This window comes from Scyliorhinus torazame, chromosome 17 (assembly GCF_047496885.1).
Source record: "Scyliorhinus torazame isolate Kashiwa2021f chromosome 17, sScyTor2.1, whole genome shotgun sequence".
Classification (NCBI taxonomy): domain Eukaryota; kingdom Metazoa; phylum Chordata; class Chondrichthyes; order Carcharhiniformes; family Scyliorhinidae; genus Scyliorhinus; species Scyliorhinus torazame.
The window spans coordinates 189,378,755-189,403,859 of NC_092723.1; the positions used below are offsets into that span (position 1 = coordinate 189,378,755).

At 48.0% G+C, this 25,105-nt stretch overlaps 1 protein-coding gene across 5 annotated transcripts in view; it reads left to right on the forward strand.

Moving 5' to 3' along the window:
• The window catches only part of tmc5 (transmembrane channel like 5), a 266,568-nt gene that overhangs the window by 142,755 nt on the left and 98,708 nt on the right, over positions 1-25,105 (forward strand). For 4 of the 5 annotated variants that reach the window (XM_072481874.1, XM_072481877.1, XM_072481876.1 and 1 more), the window contains exons 11-14: positions 8,705-8,860; positions 17,291-17,512; positions 21,714-21,883; positions 23,164-23,239. In XM_072481874.1, coding sequence (XP_072337975.1) covers positions 8,705-8,860; positions 17,291-17,512; positions 21,714-21,883; positions 23,164-23,239 — 624 coding nt within the window. The remainder of the gene's footprint in view (positions 1-8,704; positions 8,861-17,290; positions 17,513-21,713; positions 21,884-23,163; positions 23,240-25,105) is intronic. The other variant, XM_072481878.1, reaches the window with a different exon arrangement.

Sequence of the window (25,105 nt, forward strand, 5' to 3'; positions counted from 1 at the left end):
CCCTCCCCACACACACTCATCCCAGCCAACACACTCCGCACACACACTCATCCCCGCCAACTCCACCCCCACACAAACTCATCCCAGCCAACTCCACCCCCACGCACACTCATCCCAGCCAACTCCACCCCCACACACACTCATCCCAGCCAACTGCACCCCCACACACACTCATCCCAGCCAACACACTCCACACACACACTCACCCCAGCCAACACACTCCCCACACACACTCATCCCAGCCAACTCCACCCCCACACACACCATCCCAGCCAACACACTCCCCACGCACACCCATCCCAGACAACACACTCACCACACACACTCACCCCAGCCAAAACACTCCACACACACACTCACCCCAGCCAACACACTCCACACACACACTCATCCCAGCCAACACACTTCCCATACACACTCATCCCAGCCAACACACTCACCACACACACTCATCCCAGACAACTCCACCCCCACACACACTCATCCCAGCCAACTCCACCCCCACACACACTCATCCCAGCCAACACACTCCGCATACACATTCATCCCAGCCAACACACTCCCCACGCACACCCATCCCAGACAACACACTCCCCACACACACTCATCCCAGCCAACTCCCCTCCGCACACACTCATCCCAGCCAACACACTCCGCACACACACTCATCCCCGCCAACTCCACCCCCACACACACTCATCCCAGCCAACTCCACCCCCACACACACTCATCCCAGCCAACTGCACCCCCACACACACTCATCCCAGCCAACACACTCCCCACACACACTCACCCCAGCCAACACACTCCACACACACACTCACCCCAGCCAACACACTCCCCACACAAACTCATCCCAGCCAACTCCACCCCCACACACACCATCCCAGCCAACACACTCCCCACGCACACCCATCCCAGACAACACACTCACCACACACACTCACCCTAGCCAAAACACTCCACACACACACTCACCCCAGCCAACACACTCCACACACACACTCATCCCAGCCAACACACTTCCCATACACACTCATCCCAGCCAACACACTCCCCACGCACACCCATCCCAGACAACACACTCACCACACACACTCATCCCAGACAACTCCACCCCCACACACACTCATCCCAGCCAACTCCACCCCCACACACACTCATCCCAGCCAACACACTCCCCATACACATTCATCCCAGCCAACACACTCCCCACGCACACCCATCCCAGACAACACACTCCCCACACACACTCATCCCAGCCAACACACTCCCCACACACACTCATCCCAGCCAACTCCACCCCCACACACACTCATCCCAGCCAACTCCCCTCCGCACACACACTCATCCCAGCCAACACACTCCCCACATACACTCATCCCAGCCAACTTAGGGCAACACGGTAGCATAGTGGATAGCACAATTGCTTCACAGCTCCAGGGTCCCAGGTTCGATTCCGGCTTGGGTCACTGTCTGTGCGGAGTCTGCACATCCTCCCCGTGTGTGCGTGGGTTTCCTCCGGGTGCTCCGGTTTCCTCCCACAGTCCAAAGATGTGCAGGTTAGGTGGATTGGCCATGATAAATTGCCCTTAGTGTCCAAAATTGTCCTTAGTGTTGGGTGGGGTTACTGGGTTATGGGGATAGGGTGGAGCTGTTGACCTTGGGTAGGGTGCTCTTTCCAAGAGCCAGTGCAGACTCGATGGGCCGAATGGCCTCCTTCTGCACTGTAAATTCTGTGAACTCCACTCCCCACACACACTCATCCCAGCCAACTCCACTCCCCACACACACTCATCCCAGCCAACACACTCCACACACACACTCACCCCAGCCCACACACTCCACACACAGACTCACCCCAGCCACCACACTCCCCACACACACTCATCCCAGCCAACTCCACCCCCACACACACCATCCCAGCCAACACACTCCCCATACACACTCATCCCAGCCAACACACTCCCCACGCACACCCATCCCAGCCAACACACTCCCCACACACACTCATCCCAGACAACTCCCCTCCGCACACACTCATCCCAGCCAACACACTCCCCACACACACTCACCCCAGACAACTCCCTTCCGCACACACTCATCCCAGACAACACACTCCCCACACGCACTCATCCCAGCCAACACACTCCCCACACACACTCATCCCAGCCAACTCCACCCCCACATACACTCATCCCAGACAACTCCCCTCCGCACACACTCATCCCAGCCAACACACTCCCCACACACATACACCCAGCCAACTCCCCTCCGCACACACACTCATCCCAGCCAACTCCACCCCCCACACACACTCACCCAGCCAACTCCCCTCCGCACACACTCATCCCAGCCAACTGCACCCCCACACACACTCATCCCAGCCAATTCCACCCCCACACGCACTCACCCAGCCAACTCCCCTCCCCACACACACTCATCCCAGCCAACTCCACCCCCACACACACTCATCCCAGCCAACACACTCCCCATACACATTCATCCCAGCCAACACACTCCCCACGCACACCCATCCCAGACAACACACTCCCCACACACACTCATCCCAGCCAACACACTCCCCACACACACTCATCCCAGCCAACACACTCCCCACACACACTCACCCCAGCCAACACACTCCCCACACACACTCACCCCAGCCAACACACTCCCCACACACACTCATCCCAGCCAACACACTCCACACACACACTCACCCCAGCAAACACACTCCACACACACACTCACCCCAGCCAACACACTCCCCACACACACTCATCCCAGCCAACTCCACCCCCACACACACCATCCCAGCCAACACACTCCCCATACACACTCATCCCAGCCAACACACTCCCCACACGCACTCATCCCAGCCAACACACTCCCCACACACACTCATCCCAGCCAACACACTCCCCACACACACTCACCCCAGCCAACACACTCCACACACACACTCACCCCAGACAACTCCACCCCCACACACACTCATCCCAGCCAACTCCACCCCCACACACACTCATCCCAGCCAACACACTCCCCACACACACTCATCCCAGCCAACTGAGGGCAACACGGTAGCATAGTGGATAGCACAATTGCTTCACAGCTCCAGGGTCCCAGGTTCGATTCCGGCTTGGGTCACTGTCTGTGCGGAGTCTGCACATCCTCCCCGTGCCTGCGTGGGTTTCCTCCGGGTGCTCCGGTTTCCTCCCACTGTCCAAAGATGTTCCGGTTAGGTGGATTGGCTGTGATCAATTGCCCTTAGTGTCCAAAATTGCCCTTAGTGTTGGGTGGGGTTACTGGGTTATGGGGATAGGGTGAAGCTGTTGACCTTGGGTAGGGTGCTCTTTCCAAGAGCCAGTGCAGACTCGATGGGCCGAATGGCCTCCTTCTGCACTGTAAATTCTGTGAACTCCACTCCCCACACACACTCATCCCAGCCAACTCCACTCCCCACACACACTCATCCCAGCCAACACACATCCCACACACACTCATCCCAGCCAACACACTCCCGACACACACTCACCCCAGCCAACACACTCCACACACACACCATCCCAGCCAACACACTCCACACACACACTCACCCCAGCCAACACACTCCCCACACACACTCATCCCAGCCAACTCCACCCCCACACACACCATCCCAGCTAACACACTCCCCATACACACTCATCCCAGCCAACACACTCCCCACACGCACTCATCCCAGCCAACACACTCCCCACGCACACCCATCCCAGCCAACACACTCCCCACACACACTCATCCCAGACAACTCGCCTCCGCACACACTCATCCCAGCCAACACGCTTCCCATACACACTCATCCCAGCCAACACACACCCCACACGCACTCATCCCAGCCAACACACTCCCCACGCACACTCATCCCAGCCAACACACTCCCCACACACACTCATCCCAGACAACTCCCCTCCGCACACACTCATCCCAGCCAACACACTCCCCACACACACTCATCCCAGCCAACACACTCCCCACACACACTCACCCCAGACAACTCCCTTCCGCACACACTCATCCCAGACAACACACTCCCCACACGCACTCATCCCAGACAACTCCCCTCCGCACACACTCATCCCAGCCAACACACTCCCCACACACACACACCCAGCCAACTCCACTCCCCACACACACTCATCCCAGCCAACTCCACCCCCACACACACTCATCCCAGCCAACTCCCCTCCCCACACACACTCATCCCAGCCAACTGCACCCCCACACACACTCATCCCAGCCAACTCCACCCCCACACACACTCATCCCAGCCAACACACTCCCCACACACACTCATCCCAGACAACTCCCCTCCGCACACACTCATCCCAGCCAACTGCACCCCCACACACACTCATCCCAGCCAACTCCACCCCCACACACACTCATCCCAGCCAACACACTCCCCACACACACTCATCCCAGACAACTCCCTTCCGCACACACTCATCCCAGACAACACACTCCCCACACGCACTCATCCCAGCCAACACACTCCCCACACACACTCATCCCAGCCAACTCCACCACAACACACACTCATCCCAGCCAACTCCCCTCCCCACACACACTCACCCAGCCAACTCCCCTCCCCACACACACTCATCCCAGCCAACTCTTACCCCCACACACACTCATGCCAGCCAACTCCACCACAACACACACTCATCCCAGCCAACACACTCCACACACACACCCATCCCAGACAACACACTCCCCACACACACTCACCCCAGCCAACACACTCCCCACACACACTCATCCCAGCCAACACACTCCCCACACACACTCACCCCAGACAACTCCCTTCCGCACACACACATCCCAGACAACACACTCCCCACACGCACTCATCCCAGCCAACTCCACCCCCACACGCACTCATCCCAGACAACTCCCCTCCGCACACACTCATCCCAGCCAACACACTCCCCACACACACTCATCCCAGCCAACTCCACCACAACATACACTCATCCCAGCCAACTCCCCTCCCCACACACACTCATCCCAGCCAACTCCACCCCCACACACACTCATCCCAGCCAACTCCACCCCCACACACACTCATCCCAGCCAACCCCACCCCCACACACACTCATCCCAGCCAACTCCACCCCCACACACACTCATCCCAGCCAACACACTCCCCATACACACTCATCCCAGCCAACCCCACCCCCACACACACCATCCCAGCCAACACACTCCCCACACACACTCATCCCAGCCAACTCCACCACAACACACACTCATCCCAGCCAACTCCACCCCCACACACACTCATCCCAGCCAACACACTCCCCACACACACTCATCCCAGCCAACTCCACCCCCACACACACCATCCCAGCCAACACACTCCCCACACAAACTCATCCCAGCCAACTCCACCCCCACACACACTCACCCAGCCAACTCCCCTCCCCACACACTCACCCAGCCAACTCCCCTCCCCACACACACACTCATCCCAGCCAACACACTCCCCATACACACTCATCCCAGCCAACTCCACCCCCACACACACTCATCCCAGCCAACACACTCCCCACACACACTCATCCCAGCCAACTCCACCCCCACACACACTCATCCCAGCCAACACACTCCCCACACACACTCATCCCAGCCAACTCCGCCCCCACACACACTCATCCCAGCCAACACACTCCCCACACACACTCGTCCCAGACAACTCCACCCCCACACATACTCATCCCAGCCAACTCCCCTCCCCACACACACTCATCCCAGCCAACACACTCCCCACACACACTCACCCCAGCCAACACACTCCCCACACACACTCATCCCAGCCAACTCCACCTCCACACACACCATCCCAGCCAACACACTCCCCACACACACTCATCCCAGCCAACACACTCCCCACACATACTCATCCCAGCCAACTCCCCTCCCCACACACACTCATCCCAGCCAACACACTCCCCACACACACTCACCCCAGCCAACACACTCCCCACACACACTCATCCCAGCCAACTCCACCTCCACACACACTCACACCAGCCAAAACACTCCCCACACACACTCATCCCAGCCAACACACTCCCCACACATACTCATCCCAGCCAACTCCCCTCCCCACACACACTCATCCCAGCCAACACACTCCCCACACACACTCATCCCAGCCAACACACTCCCCACACACACTCACCCCAGCCAACACACTCCCCACACACACTCATCCCAGCCAACTCCACCCCCACACACACCATCCCAGCCAACACACTCCCCACACACACTCACCCCAGCCAAAACACTCCACACACACACTCATCCCAGCCAACTCCACCCACACACACACCATCCCAGCCAACACACTCCCCACGCACACCCATCCCAGACAACACACTCACCACACACACTCATCCCAGCCAACTCCACCCCTACACACACTCATCCCAGACAACACACTCTTCACACACACTCATCCCAGCCAACTCCACCCCCACACACACTCATCCCAGACAACACACTCCCCATACACACACTCATCCCAGCCAACTCCCCTCCCCACACACACTCATCCCAGCCAACACACTCTTCACACACACTCATCCCAGCCAACTCCACCCCCACACACACTCATCCCAGTCAACTCCCCTCCGCACACACTCATCCCAGCCAACTCCACTCCCCACACACACTCATCCCAGCCAACTCCACCCCCACACACACTCAGCCCAGCCAACTCCACCCCCACACACACTCATCCCAGACAACTCCCCTCCGCACACACTCATCCCAGCCAACTCCACTCCCCACACACACACATCCCAGCCAACTCCACCCCCACACACACTCATCCCAGACAACTCCCCTCCGCACACACTCATCCCAGCCAACTCCACCCCCACACACACTCATCCCAGACAACTCCTCCCCGCACACACTCATCCCAGCCAACTCCACCCCCACACACACTCATCCCAGCCAACTCCACCCCCATACACACTCATCCCAGACAACTCCCCTCCGCACACACTCATCCCAGCCAACTCCACCCCCACACACACTCATCCCAGACAACACACTCCCCACACACACTCATCCCAGCCAACTCCACCCCCACACACACTCATCCCAGACAACTCCCCTCCGCACACACTCATCCCAGCCAACTCCACCCCCACACATACTCATCCCAGCCAACTCCACCCCCACACGCACTCATCCCAGCCAACTCCACCCCCACACACACTCATCCCAGCCAACTCCACCCCCACACATACTCATCCCAGCCAACTCCACCCCCACACACACTCATCCCAGACAACTCCCCTCCGCACACACTCATCCCAGCCAACTCCACCCCCACACACACTCATCCCAGACAACTCCTCCCCGCACACACTCATCCCAGCCAACTCCACCCCCACACACACTCATCCCAGCCAACTCCACCCCCATACACACTCATCCCAGACAACTCCCCTCCGCACACACTCATCCCAGCCAACTCCACCCCCACACACACTCATCCCAGCCAACTCCACCCCCACACACACTCATCCCAGACAACACACTCCCCACACACACTCATCCCAGACAACTCCCCTCCACACACACTCATCCCAGCCAACACACTCCCCACACACACTCATCCCAACCAACAAGCTGGCAGATTGACTGTGCTGATGAGGCGCCGGTACGTGGCATTCCGCCAGGCGCCTGGCGCCGGCCATGATTTTCACATCCTGGGCGATTCTCCTCCCAATCGTGTTTCATGATTCCGGCGTCACTGGACGAGTGCACTTGCATCTCACCCTAACCGTTGCCCCCTTGGTCCACTGCAAGATGCAGCACACCAGGGCCACGCTGCTCGAGACCACAAGTTATCCACGCCCACGTGATTCCCGGCTGTGGAGACTGGAGAATCATGGAAGGCCGGATCAGGGGCCCGCACCTCCCCCCACTCCCTGTGCCCATCCTGGGCCTCGTTCAGGCTACCAGCAGGGGGTTGGACTATTGCGTTCAGGATAGCACCCGCCGCCAATCCTGATTTTCCCCCGCTACCTGATGCTCCATCCCATTGGGTAATCGCATTCCTGGCATCCCGGGATGGTGAGTCCCGCCCCTAATCTTTGCTGTGTCACTGAAGGACCTCCTGAGTGAAAGCGAATCATTTTCTTCCAGAGTTAGGGGGAAATTTACAATCAAAACCTCACTTCATTTCCTCTCTCGAGTGTGGCTGACTCTGACTGTCCTCAGATGGCCCAGCAAGGTGCTCAATCAGATGGCTCAAAACCAGTTTGCCAGCGGATTCTAGGGATGGGCAATAAATGCCAGTGATGCTCATATCCTGCAAATTAATTTGAAAAAATAATCTCTCGCATCAGAAGTTTTGTCCTCAGTGAGGAGAGATTGACATTGGGTCAAAATGGTTAAATTGTCAACGTGGAGAAATGCTGATATTGTGCTTAAATGAAGAAACTCTGCTTCAGAGTAAATGTAGAACAAAAATTCATCCCATCCATTCACTGTATTCAAGATTTATAGATAAGGAAAACATTGCAGGAAAGTAGAGGTTAAGTTCATTTTTATGTGAATATGGTGGCATTTCAAAGTGATTGAAGATTACCAGATCCTATTTACAGTTAAAACATTGAATCGTTCATACTTACAGGAAATGTTATCAGATAAAATGCGCTACCACAGGCAACTGTCAACAAAGCAGAGGATCTTGCGATGTTTTGTTCATTTTATCAGCTGGATTATTTCATTAGGAACAACAATTGGTTGCTGTTTGGGAATTCATTCCTTTTCTATCATCAATTTCCAGGTATGTTGCATTGTACCTTGTTGCATTATTGAATAAAGGGTGGCATATTTCTGTATATTTCACAATGCAAAGAAAGCTCCTTAAGGAGCTACAAACCGGGGATCTCAAAGTGAATCCAGTGTCAAAGCTGTCACAAAATGTTTCAAATAATTCACTAATCATTGAATATAAAGGAGCCGCCCGAGTAACTGCAGAGTGTAACTGGGAGTTACACTGAACGCATTCTAACAAGCAGAACTATAACACGAGCCCAGTGAAATCCACTCAAATGGCTGGGTGTGTGAGGACATCTCCAACCTGTTAAGGAACAGATTGCCACTAATCGCTTGCAAAGTAAATGACAGAAGGCTGTGTTGGTCGCAGAGCCATGGATGGGGTTCCCCGTTATATCAGGAGTTCCTACTTCCTGGCTCAGTACACACTCCCTGGTTGACAAAATGAGATGAAATGTAAAGTCAGAAATGGGCCTCATCGAGGCAATGGTCCAGAAATTAAACTTATTAACTGTGGTTACACCGTCCCACCAGTGGCAACACAGTGGCCCCGGTATTTACCTGAGGCAGCAGGGGAACACAGGGCAAGGGGCAGTTTAGCATCAAACATTTTCCCTCAGGTCGTGATGGATTTAACAAAAGAAGCCGATTACCATTTTGGAATCAGTTTCTTGGCTGCAGCCAAGTTCGGTTTCAGGGCGAGTCAGCGGCCGGGTGTATAGACCACCAGAAAGGTCAGTGTATATATCACCCTTTGAAGCCTCAACGTTCCTCCCAAAATGCAGTCAATTTATATGGCAAGTATGAAAGTGTATGTTATTGTGGATGTAGGTGGCCGCCATCTTTGTCATTTGCCATGCAAGGTCTGCTCTGTGTGGGCGTGGCTTAAACTCCTGTACATCTTCACAACATAGCTCATATTGCCTGTTTGATCCCTTGCTCTTGGTTATACGGTGCCAGCTGTTATGGTCTGGCAGGTGCTTTTGCCACACATACCAAATCCCAAAAGGGAAACTTGTCAAGCTTATCACAACTCTTCTTTTGGGCAGCACAGTAGCACAGTGGTTAGCACAGTTGCTTCACAGCTCCAACTCCCAGGTTCAATTCCCAGCTTGGGTCACTGTCTGTGCGGAGTATGCACGTTCTCCCCGTGCCTGCGTGGCTTTCCTCCGGGTGCTCCGGTTTCCTCCCACAGTCCAAGGATGTGCAGGTTAGGTGGATTGGCCATGCTAAATTGGCCTTAGTGTCCAAAAAGTTTGGGTTGGATGGGTTACTGGGTTATGGGGTCCGGGTGTAGATGTGGGTTTGGGTAGGGTGCTCTTTCCAAGGGCTGGTGCAGACTCGATGGGCCGAATGGCCTCCTTTTGCACTGTAAATTCCATGATTCTATGAACCATCGAACCACAGAAAAGGGACAGCACAGAAGGAGGCCATTCTGCACATCTTGTCCGTGCCGGCCCAAGGACATCCAGGAGCCCTTTTTAATCCCACCTTCCTGCACCCGGTCCATCACCTTGGAGCTTACAGCACTTATCGTGCCGATCCAGGTGCTTTTTAAAAGAGTTTAGGGTCTCTGCCTCATCCACCAACTTGGGCAGCGAAATCCAGACTCCCACTACTCTGCATAATAGAGTTTTTCCTCATGTCCCCGCGACACCTTCTGTCACTTATCTTGAATCTATGTCCCTGGTTCTAGAATTATCCCCCAATGGAAACATTTTTAGCCTGTCCACACTATATCTTCCCCTTATAATTTTGTCCACTCAATGGCTCCTTTGTACCAAGGAAAATAACCCCAACCTCTCCAATCTCCCCAGAGCAATAACATCCTTCCTATAATGTGGTGATCAGAACTGCACACAATACTCCAGTTGTGGCCTCACCAGTGTTTTATACAATTCTAACACACCTTGTCTACTTTAATAATAATAATCTTTATTGTCACAACGAGGCTTACGTTAACACTGCAATGAGGTTACTGTGAAAAACCCCTAGTCGCCACATTCCGGCGCCTGTTCGGGTCACAGAGGGAGAATTCAGAATGTTGAAATTACCTAACAGCACGTCTTTCAGGACTTGTGGGAGGAAACGGGAGCACCCGGAGGAAACCCACGCAGACACGGGGAGAACATGCAGACTCCGCACAGACAGTGACCCAAGCCGGGAATCGAACCTGGGTCCCTGTAGCTGTGAAGCAACAGTGCTAACCACTGTGCTACCGTGCTGCCCAACTGAACTGCTGCCTTTAGGGGCCTGTGTACCAGTACGCCAAGATCTCTCACTTCATCTACCCCTCTTAGTGTATTCCTAATTATTGTGTACTCCCTTTAACCATTTCACCTCCCTAAATGCACGACCACAGACTTCTGTGTTAAAACCCATCTGTCACTTTATGGGCGAGCGCCCGGTCAATTCCAGCCCACAGACCCCCGAGTCCCAACACAAGTGAATTAACCAATAATTTGTGTATTTTCCTAAGATCTTTAAGCCTTGACTGCTCCAATGAGATACAGGCACCAGATTTATAAGTAAAACATTAAAAAACTGTTTATTTATAACAAGGAAAAAGATAAATATATAATAGTAAGAATGGAACAATGGTCTGTAATCTAACTATCCCCCAAATCCCAACCCATCCTCCACCAGACACACACAAGCCAAACATATAGTGGGTGTAGGAAAGGATTGAAAATAACAGGGATTAAAGGGCATGAGATGGTTCTTTGCTGCCGAGGTAGCGGTCATTGTAGCCAGCAATCTTCTAATCTGGTCTTCAACTGGAACCTGCAGGCTGCAGAATCCTCCCTGGCAAGTCACTTCCACTTTTAACATTTGGGGTCTTCACACTGAGAATTCCCCTTCTGAGGACTGTGCAATTCTAGCCTGCATCCACCAGGTGGATTATTAGTTTCACTGAGTTAAAAGTACAGTTCTCAGTATTTTTAAACAGCCCCCCTCCATGTCCTGAACCATCAGGAAGAATCCAACATGGGAGAGAGAACTTGGAGCACAGACTTCACAATTCGTAATCAGGATAGAAATGTTTACTTGCCCCCAGCTCCTCTCCCAGGTCACTTTCCCAGGCTAGCTGGATGCATTTAATTGCCAGGCCTTTCAAACAGAGTTTTTACACTTTCACTGACCTGGCCGGAAACATTTAAGGCAGAAGTTACTTCCCCAAGCTGGAAGCATTCACACCGCCCAGCCAGGAGCTGATAGGGAGAGCCTCGACTGGCTGTGTGATGTCTCCTAGGGTTTCACAGAACTGAAACAAAATGGAGCTTGCTTCTCCTGCTCCAGGACCCTTCTGAAAGGCTTCACCAATCCCAAAGACACAGATTTCAAACAAGCTGATTGGCTGCTTGCCAAGTCTATCAATATGGCATCACGGGCTATGCCACGGAGCATCACAGGGAGATCTGGGCCAGTACATTAGACCAGATGTGTTTCCAGTTTGACTAAAGTCTGCAGGTTTTACACCACTCTGTAATGCTGCAGGGACAGGGATTAAAAGAGAAACACAAAACCGACAAGGATTTAGCCAGTTCCTTACAGTCGTTAAAATTAAACTTACAGAATATTCCTCCGAATGGATTTCCATTTAGCTAGACTCACAAATAAGCACCCTTTTGGCTATAATCCTTTGTAGATATTTAATGTATAAAACCGGTAATATTACCAAAAGGCAAACTCGCTGTTGCTGCAGGGGAGGGATGTCACATAGCTTTATCACTCGCTTTCTCTCTGCTGTGCAAAATCCAGAATTTTTGGTGGAAGTGAGATGGCCGTTGAATAAATATGCATAAAAGGTGTATAAAGCCATTATTATTCAGTTCATTGGCACTGTCAACAGACCTGTCAAAATCAACTTTCAAAATTACCAGAAGCACCTGTCAAGAGGACCTGTCAAGAGAAACTGGCAAAGGAAGATATCTGGAGAATTAAAATAAATGCAATTTCACTTTATCTATTCACATAAGGCTGAGGGCTTCCATTATTGGATTAGTGCTGCAGGATTGATCTCACAACTATCTATTATTGCAGTAGGTTGCCAGCCATTTTACAAATTGATTGACAGCTACAAGTGGTTATAGACTCTTGAATGTGGGACTATGATTTTCGCTGCTCAGGTGAAATAAAAGTCGAAGGGTTGTGAATCTTTGGTATTCGCTGCCCTAGAGGGTTGTGTATGCTCCGCTGTTGAACACCTTTAAGGCTGGGATAGACGGACCTGCGATCTGTCGGAGAGTTCATAGGGAGCAGCTGGAAGGTGGAGTTGACAGTCAAGACAGTCAAGTCTACAGTAGACACTTGTGCCCCCCCTCCCCCATTCCCCCCACAGGTTGTTTTGTGGGGGTGGAGGAAATCTGCCATTAACTGATTATAGATCTTCCAGTTCCTCCAGTGTCAACCGCGTTTTCCGTGTCTCACATCCTCCGCCACCAGAAAACTCGCTACGGGCCGTCACCATCAGCGAGACCAGAAGGTCCCACCCACAGGAAGGGCCTGAAAACTTCAGCCTCAGAACTTTATTCTGCAGAACTCTTTTTGTCTCCTCTCTGCTTGGGTCCTGAAGTCTGCCCGCAGTGGATTCATAGAGCATAGAATATACAGTGCAGAAGGAGGCCGTTCGGCCCATTGAGTCTGCACCGACCCACTTAGGCCCTCATTTCCACCCTATCCCCGTAACCCAATAACCCTCCTAACCTTTTTTGGTCACTAAGGGCAATTTATCATGGCCAATCGACCTAACCTGCGTGTCTTTGGACTGTGGGAGGAAACCGGAGCACCCGGAGGAAACCCACGCAGACACGGGGAGAACGTGCAGACTCCGCACAGACAGTGACCCAGCGGGGAATCGAACCTGGAACCCTGGTGCTGTGAAGCCACAGTGCTAACCACTGTGCGACCGTGCTGCCCGATTCCAGATGAATTGGCATGTGAGATGCGAGGGAAAAAGGTGAGATGGGGAATGAGTTGGCACTAAGTTGGCACAGGAGTAATAAAGGGCCATGGGGGTGAGTGGAGGGGCATAGGTTGACATAGGGGGCATCAGGGACATTGGAGTTTATTTGGGGAAGGCATACCATTACCATGGCAACATGAGAGGTCTGTGTATTGGAATGACCCATTACTGCTGACTATCTGCATTAACCTTTACCTTAAAGCAAATGATTATGGAAACATGTTTAAAGGCAGAAATTTCCCAAGTCATCCAATGTCTTTGAAAAGGATGTATTTTGTTTTATATAGTTTAATTAAAACCAGTTAAGTTAAACTATATATTTATCTTTATATTTCCTGCCCTAAATCTCCTTTGAATTCCTCTCTGGCCACGGAGAAAGTGCCAAAGGATTGGGAACAGCGAATGTTTTTCCACTTTTCAAGAAGAGTGGTAGAGATGAACCGGGGAATTACAGAGCGGTGAGACTCACGTCAGTGGTCAGGAACCTATTGGAGAAAATTCTGAAGGAGAATTAATCTCCACTTGGAAAGGCCTGGGTAGATTAGGGACAGTCAGAGAGGCTTTGTCAGAGGGGGGTCATGTCTAATTAATCTGATAAAAAATTTTGATAAAGTGACCGAGTGTGTGGATGAAGGAGGTGTAGTTGATGTAGTTTATATGGATTTTTGCAAAGCCTTTGACAAGGCCCCACCTGGGAGACTGATTGAGACGGTTGAAGCTCACGGAATTCAAGGAAACTTTCCGAGATGGATCAGAAACTGGCTCAGTAACAGGACACAGGGCGGTGGGAGAGGCTGTTTGAGTAACTGGAAGCTGGTGTCCAGTGGTGTAGGGATCAGTGCTGGGTCTCCTCTTGTTTGTTATATATCTAAATGATATAGACGTGAGGGAATAGGAAGTAAGTTTGCAGATGACACCAAGATTGGTAGGGGGGTTAACAGTGAAGAACAGGGTGATAGGTTACAGGAGGATACAGATGGGTTGGTCAGATGGGCAGAGAAGTGGCAGATGGTGTTTAATGCTGATAAGTGTGAGGTGATGCACTTTGGAAGAGGAAACAGGACAGTGGGAGTATGTAATGAACGGCAGGACACTAGGCAGCTCCGAGGAACAGATGGATCTTGGGGAACTTGTTCACAGATCCCTGAAGGTGGCAGAGCCGGTGAATAGGGTCATTAATAAGGCATTCGGGACACTTGCCTTTATCAATGGTGACATAAATTATAAGAGCAGGGAGGTTATGTTGGAGCTGTACAGAACATTGGTTAGGTCACAGCTGGAGCACTGTGTTCAGTTCAGGTCGCCTCAGTAAAGGAAGGAAGTGATTGTACTGGAGGGGGTGCAGAGGAGATTCACCAGGATGTTCTCTGGGATGGAGCATCTGAGCTATAAGGAGAGACTGGATAGGCTGGGATTGTTTTCCTTCGAGCAGAGGAGGTTGAGGTGTATAAGATTATGAGGGGTTTGAACAGGGGAAATAGAAAGCAGCTGTTCCCATTGGTTGAGGGATCAATCACAAGGGGACATAGTTTTAGGGTGAGGGACAGGAGAATCCGAGGGGATTTGAGAAAGGATGTTTTCACTCAGAGGGTGGTGAGAATGTGGAATGCGCGGCTTGGGAAGGGAGTGGAGGCTGGATACCTCACAACCTTTAAAAAGCACTTGGACGGCACCTGAAACACCCTCACATTCAAGGGTATGGGACAAATGCTGGTCAGCGGGATTAGTGCGAGATTAGGGGTAGTTATTGTTGGTACAGATTCGATGAGCTGAAAGGCCTTTTCTGCGCTGTAAGACTCTATGACCCTATGACCTGTTCCTCAATTACATTATTTGGTCTATAGCCTTGTCATTCAAGGAGAAAACATCATTCACAGAGAGATTAAAACCTTGATAAAAAAAGGAAACATTAACATACTTATAAACAGAAATACACAGAGAAATGTTTGGGTACATAATAACAAATTTCCTCATGGACAGGATTTTGATCTGAAAACAATAGTGAGGCTAACAGTGTTCACTGTCATTTATTTACAAATTAAACAGCAACATCTTGTAAGCAGGGGCACAGTTAATCAGCAGAAACCAAACATTGCTATCTGAGATAAGCTGCTGTTCTTTAAACTACGTAAAAATATTATCTCATGGTCTGGCTGCCCATTCAAATGTATTGAATGAGAGGAAATTTCAGTACTGACCTGTAAATACAGACGCAGCTTGCTACAAAAGTTAGTACTTGTCCATTCCAGTTTAATGTTGTGGTCAATCTTATTTACCTTCAAATAACCTCTCTGGCATTGAAAATTAACTTGTACAATATCAGCGTCTCATTCCTTCAACTTTCAATTATTGTTGGAGATTTTTAAAAAACTTTTTAAAACTTTTTTTCTTTCTGTCCCTTTTCGCACTCTCAGGCTCCTTTCTGTGCCTTTTTTTCATTTTCTGTATCTGATTGGAGATTGTTTCACTTTTCTCATTTTCAATGACCTGGATCATTTTCAATGATTCAGGGGCTGTTTAGCACAGGGCTAAATCGCTGGCTTTGAAAGCAGACCAAGGCAGGCCAGCAGCACGGTTCAATTCCCGTAACAGCCTCCCCGAACAGGCGCCGGAATGTGGTGACTAGGGGGTTTTCACAGTAACTTCATTTGAAGCCTACTTGTGACAATAAGCAATTTTCATTTCATTTCTGGTTCAGGCACTATGTATTCGTTAACGATTCTTCAACTGAATTGGTTTGGGAGATACGCAGTTGCTTGTTCTGTTCACACTGGAGAGGGTGCTGCATCTGCCTTCCAAACTCCGTGGGCAAGTCTGACAAACAAGTCTGACAAAGGGCTCGCTGGCTGTTTACTGCCACAGCAAAATCTGGTCCAACAGGATAATGAACACAACATCACAAGCAACCTCCAGCAAACTAGCAACTCCATAAAGGGCACCTGCACTAAAATCTCCCCCCAAAACACATTGCTGCTCCTTTAATTGGAGCAAGGGTAGTTAATGTAGAATCTAGATTTTGTATTGTGTTTAACCTGTGATCACAATAATACATAGCTCATTTAAATATTTCCGTGGACAAGGGGGGCAGACTATTAGGTACTAAGAACAATGTAGGTTGCTGGCCATTACTACTGAGATACAAGTCTATGGTGCACAAGAATCGATCTTGAAGTTCAAACTTCAATAAAAGATGGCTCTGTTTAGGACACTGGGAAACCCAGAATGTAATATGAAACATTTTTGCAGGCCTGACCTTGCAGCCCCTTTGAACTGTCACTGAGTGTGGAGCGCCAGTGCAGGTACATTAAAGAAAGAACTTAGATTAAATTGCACCTTCCATGGACACAGGGTGATGTCCTTGAGCGTTGTTCAACCAATTAATTAATTTAAGTATGCTCACTGTAGATAAGTGTGGCAACCCATTTGCACACAGAAATTGATTAATTAATCTATACTTTCTTTCTGTCTTAGAATATCTGGTATTACATATACACAAGTGGTAGGTTGCTCTGCATAGAGTTTCTAGGAAAACGAGAAAACTTTCGAAGTTGGATGAATTGGTTGTTTAATAAACTGAATTCTGGGGAAGAATTCGATCCAGTGAAGGCAAACACAAATGAGCTTTCATTACGTTCTGAGCTGTCAGTAGCAGGTAGACCAGCAAAGCGGAACGAGCCACCTAAATTGTGGTCTGTGAGTATGTAGAGATACAAGTATAGCCATGGTTACTTTGTACACCGACTGTCATCAGAGAATTCTGAATAATACATTTAATGGCAATCAGTATATAAACTTTCTTAATAATACCATTGGTAAGATTATATAATTCGATCTCTAGCTTGCTGCAATTCTATTTGACGACACATTAGAGTCAGTATTCTAATTGATTTTCGATCCCCTTTTATGTCTGAATTTTGGATATTAATCCAAAGATATATCTTAATCATATTATGCAATTTCATCTCCTGAGGAACAATGAGTTTTCACTGCAGTTACCATGTCATATGAACATATAGAGAAAAGTTTATCCAATTCAATGTTCATCAGGACCTGGATTTCAAATCATCCAAATTTAGTAAAATTTGGATTTTTATTAGGAAACCTGAAATTAACAATTTTTGTTTCAATTTGGACCATTCTTAATCACAGTATTGTAAGCAGTTTACTCCAGATTATTCTTTACAAGCAGATTTAATAAGTTTTCTTGAAACTTCGAAAAATTAGCTTTTATTGGTAGAGGGATTGAGTTTCGGAACCATGAGGTTATGTTGCAGCTGTACAAAACTCTGGTGCGGCCGCATTTGGAGTATCGCGTGCAATTCTGGTCGCTGCATTATAGGAAGGATGTGGAAGCATTGGAAAGGGTGCAGAGGAGATTTACCAGAATATTGCCTGGTATGGAGGGAAGATCTTATGAGGAAAGGCTGAGGGACTTGAGGCTGTTCTCGTTAGAGAGAAGAAGGTTAAGAGGTGACTTAATTGAGGCATACAAGATGATCAGAGGATTGGATAGGGTGGACAGTGAGAGCCTTTTTCCTCAGATGGTGATGTCTAGCACGAGGGGACATAGCTTTAAATTGAGGGGAGATAGATATAGGACAGATGTCAGAGGTAGGTTCTTTACTCAGAGAGTAGTAAGGGCGTGGAATGCCCTGCCTGCAACAGTAGTGGACTCGCCAACACTAAGGACATTCGAATGGTCATTGGATAGACATATGGACGATAAAGGAATAGTGTAGATGGGCTTTCGAGTGGTTTCACAGGTCGGCGCAACATCGAGGGCCGAAGGGCCTGTACTGCGCTGTAATGTTCTATGTTCTATGTTCTATGATACTGCATCAAAATCGTACTTTCAATAAACATTGTTCTGCAAATAGCAATCCTTCTAAGAGATCAGTGTTAGCTAGCAGGAAGTGAGAAATGTGTTTTATGATATTAGTGTTTTCCTTTCCTTTCCGACTTTCCAAAATATTTGTCTCAGCTACTTAGAAATGAGCAATGCAAGCTCGAAGATGTTTGTGCCCGAAAGCTCCTACCAGAGAACATATTAAAATCAGATTCCATAAATCTGAATCATTCAAGGGAGTGACACTAAACAATGAGCAGTGAAGCTGCTGGATTGTCTGAAACTCTCAACAGTGTCAACAATGTCTTTGGGGGACGGGAAGCAGCCGTCATTATCTGGTTATGTCTACAGGCGCTCCAGACACACACTAAACACCTCAGAGTTGGCTCTGCCAAACACTCAATTATAAAAGTAATCATCAGGAAGCAAAGAGGAAGCTTACCACTTTCTCAGGAAGAGCTAGGGGGAGACAACAAACATGTCCAGACAATCATTGCCCACATCTCAAGAGCAAACTTTTAAAAAGAGCAGTCAGGGTAGAGAATCTGGTGGATAGTCTGAGTCTAAATATTATAGTGAGAATCTATACCCGAACGATGTACAGGTGCGGTGTTTAAAATCCAGCTCTCTGAAAACCAGACCCTTTAAAAATGTTCCCGGAGGAAGGTCGGTCAGCAGCAGCAGCAACCTTGAGCGGGGGGGGGAACGTCCTGGGAGGGGGGGAAAGGGGGGACTGCCTGGGAGGGTGGATGAGCAAGAGATAACATGAAGGGCTGGGGAAACTGGCACGTACGGGTGAGGGCCAGTGTACAAAGTGTAAATATATCATTTTGCCATGTATATATCTTGCTCTGCGCGATTTCTTGGTTTTTTTTGTTACCGGGGGGGGGGGGGGGTTATTGTTTGTAAGGGAGAAAAATTGTGTTTTTTTTAATGTTCCTAAATGTTGAATTACATGTGTAATTAAATGTAATTCACACTTACTGGGGCAGTTTTACTGGTTCTCGGTATTGTAGGCTTCACCGCTCGTTCCCACTCTCTGAGTGAACAACCTTAAACCCCACCACACGCACCACGCCCTACAAACCTACCTGATCCATTGACCTGGTCCAATCCTTATCATTTTCTGTACAGCGTAGTGTGTCCTAATAAAGCAATAAATGCTGGTCTAGCCAGCACTCATGTGAACTAAATGTCAAAAATAAAAACGTTTTATATTTTATAAATAAAGATCTGCCGTCACAATTCTTACACTTCAACAGGGACTGAATTCCTCGCTTAGAGCCAAGAAAGCAGATTTATTGCAGAAATTAGATAGACAAATGTCAGTGAGAGGGCTGAGTGGGGCTGAGTGAGGGGTATGGGGGAGGCACTTATGCTGAAAGTGATGTTCACAAAGAAATCACTAAACTAAAGCTGTGCAAAAAGTTATGATTTAGACAGAGTGATGATGAGGTTGGTCTGATAGAAGAGGACTGGGAGGATGGGATTGTAAGAGGCGCTGTTGATTAAGCAAAGCCAAGGTTTTCGGCGATGAACTGAATGTTTCAATTCCATGGGCTTGAAGTCTCATAAAACACAAACCACAAACCCTTAATCACTTAATGTGTGTAAAACACTGTGAAATTAACAGCAAAAGTCAGAGAACCTGAGTTGTCAATCAAACAATGTTTCCTCTGGGGAACTGTACACTTATGTGCCCATTATGTACGCTCAGCTGAGAACCGATGCAGCGATTAGGATACAAGAACAGCTGTGCCCCAGGAAACCTTGTTTGATAACAACTCAGGACCTCAGATATATGTGGTCAATTTCACTATGTTTATTTACAAAAGTGAAGTGGTTTCAAGGATTTGTCGTCTGCAGTTTTTGAGACTTCAAAGGGACTGGATGTTTAACACTTTCTAGCTTCCCAGGCAGACTTTCCATAAAACAAAGGAGAAAATTAGCAATGATACGGCTTGGTATAGAGCTCATGACGGGCCAAGGGGGTGGATATGAGACATGAGGTGGCATGGATCGGATATGTTTGGGCTCTTCATTCTTGGGAAGACATGCCTCAGAGGCACAGTAAAAAGTCTTCCAACACCTGGTTAAAGCCCAACAGGTTTGTTTTGAATCACTAGCTTTCAGAACACTGCAGTGCTCCGAAAGCTAGTGATTCAAAACAAACCTGTTGGACTTTAACCTGGTTTTGGAAGACTCCTTACTGTGCTCACCCCAGTCCAACGCCGGCATCTCCACCTCAGAGACACAGTTCAGGATAGTAAATAGCAGAAATAAAAGACAAGATGGAATGAATTTCTTTACATGGAGGATGATCAGGAAGAATAATTCAACCAACACATTGGACTAATTTAAAGAACTGCTAAATGTTGCAACAGAAAGATGGTAGAATTGATCTTCAAATAATAAACCAAAGAATCATCTTCATTCAATTCTAATTAGTAATGTAAAAATATATTAGATTATGATATCCTACAAATAAAGTTTTTTTTATTTTGGAGGATGTGGTGCTGAAGTATCAAAATGCTATTGTAAAACAGGAAACAGTAAAATGTTAGTTATTGTTTAAGATATAAAGGGACACTGAAAAAGTTGGCTGATTACTAGAATCTGAAATAATTTTCTCTGGAAAGTGAAAGAAACAAGGGATTTCCCAGCTCCGCCGAATGTCAGTGGAACTTTAGCCGAGCCCTGGAGAGTCCCGCAGCGTCAGACCTGGGACGTCCCAGCCAAGGATCTGTCTCTCACCACCCCGACTTGGAAATATAGCATCGTTCCTTCACTGTCGCTAGGGCAAAATCCTGCAGCTCCCTCACAAACAGCACAGTGGGTGTACCTACACCCCGGGGACTGCAGCGGTTCAAGAGGGCAGCTCACCACCACCTTCTCGAGGACAACTAAGGATGGGCAATAAATGCTGGTCTAACCAGTGGTGCCCACAGCCCGTAAACACATGATAAAGACATGATATGAGGCAACAACAATATATAATATTCAAGAAGTAAGAAATAAAGCAAAATCCTTTGATTTATATTTTTATAGATTATTTATAAAGATCCGACTGAAGAGGAAATGCAAAAACAAGCAGCGACATTGTTATTACCTATTGTGGTGGCCATCATCAACCTGTTTATTCCTTTATTCTTCTCCTTTCTTGGCGTTATGGAAAGATTCAAATATGCTCGTCATGAGATATATATTCTCATTATCAGGTATTCATTTCAAATTTTTCTTTCAGTAAAATCTTATCTTCATTTAAAGATGCCGGAAGGAGTGATTATAACCCTGAGTGACCACTTTCAAAATCTTTTATTTGGATACTAAATTATTGGGAAAATTGTCTAAATTAATGTTCGATTACAATAACGAGCCCATTGCACCTTGAGTTATTGAATATTTACAGCATGCAAACCATAGTTCGATGTTCTATGTGTCACAATGGTTTAAACTTTGAGTTCCAGGGCCTGCTGTAGCATTACTTTCGAACAACAGTAACGTCAAGATTCCCAGTCACACACCAGCTGAAAGCTACATTCTTTCCTTCTATTTTTCTTGTCATTTCTTTTCCTATTGATTGTTACAATTTACTTCTGGTTTATCTTTCATTCTGAACAATTTTCTTCTCTTTCCTGCCATATCCTTATCACCATGACTCTCCGTTTCACACTTGATGTAATTAGCTCCTTCATCACACAGTGAGGAGAAAGAAGATGGCAGCACCAATCATATTGACTTTACACCATTAGAGAATACAAAAATCCTCAAATAGACAATTAAAATAATACATTGATACCAGACAACAGGGTGTATAATAAAGGTAACAGCATTAGGAGAGTACAGTACAGAAAATAGACATTTATTTCACACAGAATGTTGAATAAAGGTTCCTTTTGGGTGGATCAAAACCTTAAACTTTACTTCAGGTTAAACTATCTGGAACTTAATGTCACCGTGAATCTGTTGGAGTTTTGTAAATAATTAAAGAATGGAAACATGGTGTAGTTACACAGTCTGCCATATGTGTACCTTCAGCCCCATATCCATGTGGTTGACTCTTAATTGTCCTCTGGAATGGTTTAGCAAGCCACTGCAAAAGGTGTCAAACCATAAAAAAAGATTTGGCTTCCTCTGGTCAAGAAAAAGAACCAACAAGAGTGTGGACAATAAATGCTGGCCTCAACAGTGACTTTGACAAACTGAAAAATATATTTTTTCTTAAATTGGTTGCACCTGTTATAAATGTCACCTGAACTTGACTTTTACACTTAGCATCTCCGAGACATCATTTACTCCCATTATTGTTTAAGGCATATCGGAGTGTTGGACACAAAATTCAGAAGGTAAATTTAACTTGAGCACCAGATTTTGCCAGATGTGGGAAATTGTTATCATAGATACTACACTGATTTGCTCAGGTAGTCGAGATAAGGTTATTGGATATGTATAGATGTGTATAACTATAATAGTAAATAAACTAACTTCTTCTTTGTAGGAATGTTTTGCTGAAAATGTCAGTAGTTGGAGTTCTGTGTTACTATTGGCTAGTCACAGTAGCAAGCACTGTAGAGGTACGTACTGTTATATTACTTTGTGTAATATATATATTACTCTTTTGAACCAGCCGAGTTGCTGAAATGAGCAGTAGTCTTCTTGTAAAGATAAACTAATTTATTGAGTAATATAAATTAATATTGTGAGTTCTTTTTACTCAATACTCAACTAGTAAAACAAATAAACAATTGTCGATATAACTAATTAAATTATATAATACAATACTTTGATTACTAATAACGTCTTCTGTCTAGCTTTCCTATGTCTGTTCTCTCTGCAATCCTGACGCACACCCGTGTAAGAAAGAGCGGGAAAACTATTTATATAGGTCCTGATAGTGAGACATCAAGGGCGTCATTCTCCGACCCCCCGCCGGGTCGGAGAATCGCCGGGGGCTGGCGTGAATCCCGCCCCCGCCGGTTGCCGAAGTCTCCGGCACCGGAGATTCGGCGGGGGTGGGAATCGCCAGCCCCCGGCGATTGTGGAGGGAGTCTCTTCCACCTCCGCCATGGTGGAGACCGTGGCGGAGGTGGAAGGGAAAGAGTGCCCCCACGGCACAGGCCCGCCCGCGGATCGGTGGGCCCCGATCGCGGGCCAGGCCACCGTGGAGGCACCCCCCGGGGCCAGATCGCCCTGCCCTCCCCAGGACCCCGGAGCCCGCCCACGCTGCCTTGTCCCACCGTTCAAAAGGTGGTTTAATCCACGCCGGCGGGACAGGCAATTTATCGGCGGGACTTCGGCCCAGCCGTTTCGGGAGAATTTCGCCCTACTAGTGTTCAATTCCATGTACTAGCTTTACATTGATTGATCATGTATAATGATGTACAGAGATCACGACAGCCCCCCTTTTTTTAACATTTGCTTGTAAATATTAAAAGAAAATTTTACATTTGAAATGCAGTGGTTATTTAGTACAGCACTCACTAGGATTATGTAAAAGTTCACAAATTCAGTCGATTTGGTCATTTTCTCCTTGTGGATCTTCGTAATTTCAAAGGTGATTAAGAAGTTTTAAGTTGATTATCGGATTAGAATGTAGTTGATGTTCAACATGCTTTGAAATTGTGTGATGTTAGTCAGCAAGTTGTCATGAGGTGTTTAAATGTTCGAATCTCTTTTGTTGTCTTGGATTTTTCTTGTGCTTGTGGCATTGATTCTGTGTCATTTGCTTTGAAAATTGTGTTGCGTCTTTGTTCGTTGCCATGACATTTGGTTTGTCTGAGCAATGTCCATGTTATGTTTGTACTCTTGCCATTGTTTTGGACTGTGCTGTAACATTGTCTTTTATGCTATGTTATATTATCTTTATGTGCAGAGTTGTACCATGTTGCACAGGTTGTTGTTTTGTTGTTGTTGTTTCAGTTGTTGTTTTCATTGTAGTTGTTGTTGTTGTGCTCAGTGACTGTTCCTTGTGGATAATTTGAGTCATTCTCGAAGCTGTTAGTATCAGTGTCCTTTGTGGTATCTGATGTTTCATTGATCTTGGTGATATCAGTCATTTCTGGTTGTTTTTCTTCATCTTTGATCTCTTGTAGGTAAGAGTAGATGAGGTTTTAATTGATGTCGTCTCACTGGACTCATGAGTAGTTTTACTTTGATTGTTGAGTGCTTCTGTATAGTCGAGCTGAGATCTGTCAGTCTCGCTGTGATCTTGCACATCTTGCGTAATTGTGATCACTGTGTCACTGTTCTCACATACAGTGGGTAGACATTCATTGTCTTATTGTAGTCATCAAATAAAGTGGATAGACCTTCATAGTCTTCTTCCTGCATGGTTGTCGCTCTGGAGTCTTTGATTGCTTCCATTCTGGAATCTGTCAACGATCTCTCTGTGGGGCTTCCATCGTTCTCTCTGTGGAGTCTTTCATTGGTCTCTTTGTGGA